At 50.4% G+C, this 6,000-nt stretch overlaps 1 protein-coding gene across 3 annotated transcripts in view; it reads right to left on the bottom strand.

Annotated features, from left to right (window-relative positions):
• The window catches only part of MARCHF4 (membrane associated ring-CH-type finger 4), a 99,459-nt gene extending 94,336 nt beyond the window's left edge, over window positions 1-5,123 (bottom strand). Inside the window, exons 1-2 of one of the 3 annotated variants that reach the window (XM_051786959.1) lie at window positions 4,726-5,123; window positions 2,847-4,607 (exon numbers count right to left, since the gene is read on the bottom strand). In XM_051786959.1, coding sequence (XP_051642919.1) covers window positions 2,847-3,308 — 462 coding nt within the window. In that variant the 5' untranslated portion in view covers window positions 3,309-4,607; window positions 4,726-5,123. Of the gene's footprint in view, window positions 1-2,846 lie in introns of all 3 variants that reach the window. The other 2 variants (XM_051786958.1, XM_051786961.1) reach the window with 2 other exon arrangements.
• Between the last annotated feature and the right edge of the window lie 877 nt (window positions 5,124-6,000).

Here is a 6,000-nt window from a genome sequence, read left to right on the forward strand (position 1 = left end):
AATAGTTTCACAATAATGAGCTTTCCTCCTTCCTACAGTCCTCAGCACATTTTTAAATGAAAGAATCAGCTTACCCATAAGAGCCACAAACACACACGAGGAGCTTAAGATATAAGCAATTCAGTAACCTGAAGTATCATGTATATTGGGCAATCATAAATTTAAAGTGAAAATCCCTACTGATTTTGTTTTGCATTATATATTAAGTAAAACCTATTGCAAAGCCAGATTACTAAGAAACCTTTTTGGCTGTTGTTTTGGTTAGGTTTTTTTATATCGAAGCAGGATTAAAACTTCTTTTGGAGACTCACTGTCATTTTATCTGGGTAAATAAGCTTAGAGCACCTAACAGTCAATTTATAATGATGGCTTTTGTTCTTGGTACTGTGATGCAGCCCCGCAAATTTGCCCACAGCTGCAGCAGTTTTAGATGGTTTTGACAGGTAAATAAAACAGTGTTTATATCTGTCATTGTCATTAATCTACAGAGTAAAGAACTAGCAATTATATTTTGTTTCCAAGCAGATAAATTTTCGTGATGATCTTGGGAGAGGTGGTAGAGAGTAATGTGCATCTATGACTTTTATAGTTGTGAAAGTCCAAAACATGAAGAGTCTTTGCTCAGCTGTTGAGTTGGAAAACAAATGGGAAACAAAGACTAAACCAGTAATAACCACCATAATAACAAAGAAAAGGAATTTGGGATTTAGCCCCATTGGATTTTTATTGACATAAGGGCCAAGTAAACCAAAGTACAGGTCTTGACATCATCTGCACCAATTCAGCACTCAGTTATTCTGAAACATACTTCCAGGAATCTGTGTCAGGATCTGGGGATCTGGCTGTGCTTTAAAACCTCATGATTTGGGCCTCCATAATGTGCTTCCCAGCTGCTGCAGGGCAAAGGGTTTCAGATACTCCTCAAGCTATGCTGGTGAAGAAAAAATTATTTACAGAATAAGGTAAAGCTCAAGGACGAGTGGCAGAATCCAGCCATAAGTGTCTTATTATATTGGTCAGAAACTGTGAGAAGCAAAAAAAAGAGAAATCCCAGTGAAACTCTATTGATGCCAGTCACGTCTGCCCAGCTTCTCACTCAGGTAGGCTGGCAGATGGTCAGCAAATAGTCTCACTTTTACAATGCAACCTACACTGGTTTTCAGTGTGAAAATTAGCATCCAATTATTTTCAAGCATTAATGTTCTCCAAGGAAGAGAGCTACCTTTATTTTAATTCTGCTTAGGTTCTATTTGCTCTGACACGTAAGCCAATCTTGCAGGTGCTACGTCTCATGTACACAGGCAGAATGGCAAGCCAGGGAAGAGTACTAGAAATGTGGAATAATGTAAATTCCCAGGGAGTGAATTGCATGGCTTCCAACTTTGAGAAGAGACATGAAGAAGACAAATAAGTGAGAAAGGCATACGATATCTCCAAAAAAGAATTATTTTCCCCATCCCCATCTAAAATCCTATGATCAAAACTGTCTCACAGCATAAACCATTAGAGATGGCTACTGAGAACTGAGCTGTGACCTATGGGACCCTTGGTATGACACATCCAGCAGGGCTGTGGATATTGGGATGGGTTGGTGGCAGGCCCTGCTTCTCCCAAAGAAGAATGGAAGCCTATTCCGCACCTCCCAGCCCCCATCACCACCATCCTTGAACCAGCATAAGGGAAGGCACGATCACTGCATTACAGATGTAGGTAGCTCTGGGAAAGGCAGGATGTGTGCCAGAGCGTGGCCACTCTCAGATGAGAACTAGCTTTCCTTAGCACAGCACACAGGTCTGTGAAGGGGAAAGAAGATATGGGGCAAACCCCATTCAAGGTTTCAATGTATTACCTTACATGCCAGAATCTGTGCCCAAAATGGAAATAATATCAGTATAGTCAAATCTCTTAACCCTTTCCCATGCAAAGATCCCCTATTAAGACAGTTAATGGGACTATCCCAAGTAGGAAAGGTTATCAGCATATATGGGCTTGATCCCACAGAGGTCTGCAGCCTTCCTTGTCACCTGCAAGCCATGTCATATTAGGTACAAATGTTGCTGAGTACATCACTATAAGGAAGTTGCCAGCCTGAAAATGCACGAGCTGCTTTTAATTGTCATTAAATATGGAGAATAATGCCCTAAGGTGGCATCTTATGTTCTAGCACAGTTGCATTTGTTTCATTCTCCTGTGTGGTGTAGGGAAACTTCACTGGCCTAACCTCAGTCTGTTCCAACAAGCACCTCAAGGCTCAAGCTTCAACAGCTACAGTTGTAACCACACGGTTTTCTCCTCCAGCTAGTGCAACTGGGAGCATGGGAGCAGTGGAGCACCTGCAGAGCTCCTACTAGCCGTCCCCTGGGAACCACTGAAGTGGAGCTGTCTCCTGCCACATGTCTTTGTAGAGACTGAAGCTGTATTTTTAAAAGCAAACAGCACATTAAACTCGTCCTTTGCATCACTTCTGGTATCATTGCAACTGGGCACCCACAAAGCAAGGAAAAGCCTCCCTTGCTGAGCTCCACTCTGCTTCAAGAAGGCGTCAGCGCGTCCCTCCCATGCCACAGCTGTACAGCTCTGAGGCTGGGCATGGGCTCCCGGGGCAGGACTGCCCCGGGAGAGGGCAGATGGAGCAGACCTCCACCCCACGCTTCCCGGGGAAACACTACCGAGGTGCAAAATCCTAAAGCCCAGGGCCTGGGCAGAAGGCAGAGGCTCCATGGCTTTCGGGTCCTGCTCCGGGCACCAATGACATCCCTGCAAGCATCAGGCCCCACGTCCCGCAGGCTGGGGCATCGCTGCCATCGGTCCCCCCGCCCCGGCGCCCACCGCCCGCGGCCGCTCACCTGCTCGGGCCCCTGGAAGCAGATCCTGCAGAGCGGGGTGCGGATGCCGCTGTCGACGCTGCTGCCCAGCGAGTATCGGTCCTCGGCCTTGCCCTTGCCGAAGTCATCCGAGGAGGTGCTGCTGGGCAGGGAGGCGGGGGGCTCCCCGGCGGGGCTGCCCCACTCCTCGGCGGCCGGGCTGCCCGCGCCGCCGCCGCCGCCCGCCGCCGCCCGCCAGCCGGGCCCGCGCCCCCCGGGCGGAGCGGCCCCCGCCGCCGCCTCTGCGCCGCCGGGCATGGGGAGCGGCGGCGGCGGGGAGGGCGGCGGCGGCGCGGGGGGTCTCCGCAGCAGGAAGACCTTCAGGTCATTGAAGAGCATGCGGCAGCGGCACTTGAGGAGGCCTTGGTTTCGCAACATCTGTCTCGGACGGAGGAGCCCGCAGCAGCAGTAGCAGAAAATGCCCGCGCCGGGTGGTATTAACATGTGCCTTTCCTTGGCAGGCGGGCACGGGGGGGAAAAGAAAAAGGGCAGGAGCCGGGCGCCCCGCGGCCGGGGGGCTCCGCGGCGGCCGCAGTGCCCGGGGGGGCTGCGCTGGTCGCCGGGGAAGGGACAAAAGCAGAGCCGGAGGGCGAGGGGGCGGAATCCCCGGCAGCCCGCTGCAACCCGGCGGGGATAGCCACTGAAAGAAAAATCCACACCAGAAAAAAACCCGACTCTGTGCTGCTCGGGGACCCTTTGCTCCCCTCCACAAGTTTGCTTAGAAATCAGCGGGAGGAGGAGGGAATAAATCTCCCACGCCCGAGGGTCCAGGGGCGCAGGCAGCGGGCTCGGGAGAAAAGCCCCCGATCAGCTCTCGCAACTCCTAAGCCTTTAAAAAAGAAGGGTCCACGTCTCCAGTGGGTGTGGGGAGGAGGGAGAAAATGGTTCTCTCGACAGTATTTGGCATCTCAAGTAATTTTCCTTTTTCTTCTATTTTGTAATTTTTTTTCAATTAAAAAATAAAACCTGATCACACGAATCCTGGTGTGAACCCAGACAAAATAGCAGCTGGTCTGGCTATCAAAATGCAAAATTGGTAGCTGTTGTTATTATCAAAATTGCTTCTTTGACAAAAAAGACCTTCACATTGTTTGTGGGAAAACACCCTACGTTTCCAACACTGTACTCCCAGGTGGCTTCAGATTTTACCGTTGCCTTTAAAAGATTTCATTGTAAATATTAAAAGTCCTGAAAGAAATAATTAGCATTCAATGAGCTTAATCCCAGAGGTACTGAGACAAATATATTTTTATATATATAATATATATATCATATATATTTTATATATATTTATATATTCTGACCTTCTCTATTCCAGCAGCTGTCTGGACCACACACAAAAAAAAAAAATCAGAGCGAAATTGGTGAGGGAAGGCAGCTGTATTATTCCCTAAGCTGTTACCATCCTGGACCAAAAAACCCCGTCGAAATCGAATCTATTCTTCGCATGTAATTGACCGGGGAAACGTGGATCTTACATGGTCACGTTTCCTTTCCTCCTTTCACAAAACAGGAACGTCATCAAACGCATTGGCAGCTTGTACAGACCATTGTGGATGGCGAGGCGGCCAGGACTCTATCAGCAATTGCAGGAACCTCCTTTTGATGCATTGGACGAGGCTCCTTCTTTCTCTCCACCACCGTCCCCACCTTCATTTTCCTCCCCTTCTGTCCTCCTCCTCTGACTGTTGCTCTCTCTCACAGGCATTGACATTCAACCATCGCAAGTCTGTCGCACTCTCGCTGTCAGGAAAAAAAAAATCGGAGCAGATAATTCTCTTCTTCCTCCTAAAAGGCTAGGATAAAGCACAATGCGCCAGACACATGGGGCAGCATGGCTTATTTTTCGTGCGGCTCCTACCGCTTTGGCAACATCGAGCTGGTGTATGCGTGTGTGCCTTCCTCTCTCAGCAGCAGCCTCCTCTCCGCTCTCCCATCCGGCTTGCCGTGATGATGTTGCTGTTGCTACCTCCCTTGGATGCAATGGGGAAGGCAGATTGTTTGCAGTGCGAGCGGGGATTTGCAGGAAGGGAGGGGTGGAACGTGGCCGCGCTCTCCTCCCTCCCCGGCTCAAAAAAAAAAAAAAAAAAAAAAAAAAAAGGAAAGAAGAAGCAAAAAGGCGGGGTGAGGAGGGGGAGAATCAAGGAATCAAGGGAGGAATGGGGCCCTTCCCAACCTTTGATGCCCCGGGCTGTCGGCTGCCTGCGAGAGCCCACGCCGGGGAGGAAGGGGAGGAGGGGCGGGGGAAGGGGCTGGGCGGGCGCTGCGGCTTCAGCACCACGGGGCGCGGACAGCTCCGCCGGGCGGGGCGCGGCGTCTCCGCGCTGCGCTGCGCCTCCGGCCCGCTCCCCGCCCGCCCCCCGCCCGCGGCGGCCCCGGAGTCCCGCACCGGCCCCGCCGAGCGCGGCACTGCGGGACGCGGCCCCGCCGCCTCGGGGGAGCCGGAAGGCAGCGAAGCCTCTGCGCCCCGGCGTGTTCCAGGCTGGTTTCCACCTCCCTCCGACCGCTGCGTGGACCTGTGAAACACGGGAACTTCCAGGGGCAGGTGGCACCGGCCGCGCGTTCAGTGATGTATCGGGCAGCGGTGCCGGCTTTACAGGTTCCCAGCAGGAAGCCGAAATACCACCAACAAACTTTTCCCTGGCAGATTAATTAGTTACAGAGGATTTCATGGTCTAATAGCTATGATATTATTTTTTCATTTTACTCCAGCAGCGCTAACTCACTGATAATTTGGGTTTTTTTTTTCAGTAGCATATATTGCAGTAGAAATATGGGTTCCTTGTAGCCCAATGAAGGGTAAATATGACTGAACACTATTGCTTAATTAGAAGAGTTTTGCTGCAAGTAACAAATTGATGCCAAGGCCGATAATTTTTACTCTCTCAGCCTGCTTGAAAATTTTAAGTAGCAGCTGCTGAAGGCCATTAGCTTTTCCCTGCAATCATCAGCAGAAGAGGCTTTCTCCACATTGTCCTCCTACATGTGTCCATGCAGACCCATCCAGCCTCTGAATACAACGGGAAACTTAGGTCTTCACTGGGACTTCATATTTGCCATCCCAGGCAGAACAGTTAACAAAGGTGCTGGGTTTGATGTGGACCAAAAGTACTCAATGATAAAGAAGATCTGAAGG

The sequence above is a fragment of the Manacus candei genome, unplaced genomic scaffold (genome assembly GCF_025592945.1).
Source record: "Manacus candei isolate 608988 ecotype Guabito, Panama unplaced genomic scaffold, ASM2559294v1 h1tg000023l, whole genome shotgun sequence".
NCBI classification, from domain to species: Eukaryota; Metazoa; Chordata; class Aves; order Passeriformes; family Pipridae; genus Manacus; species Manacus candei.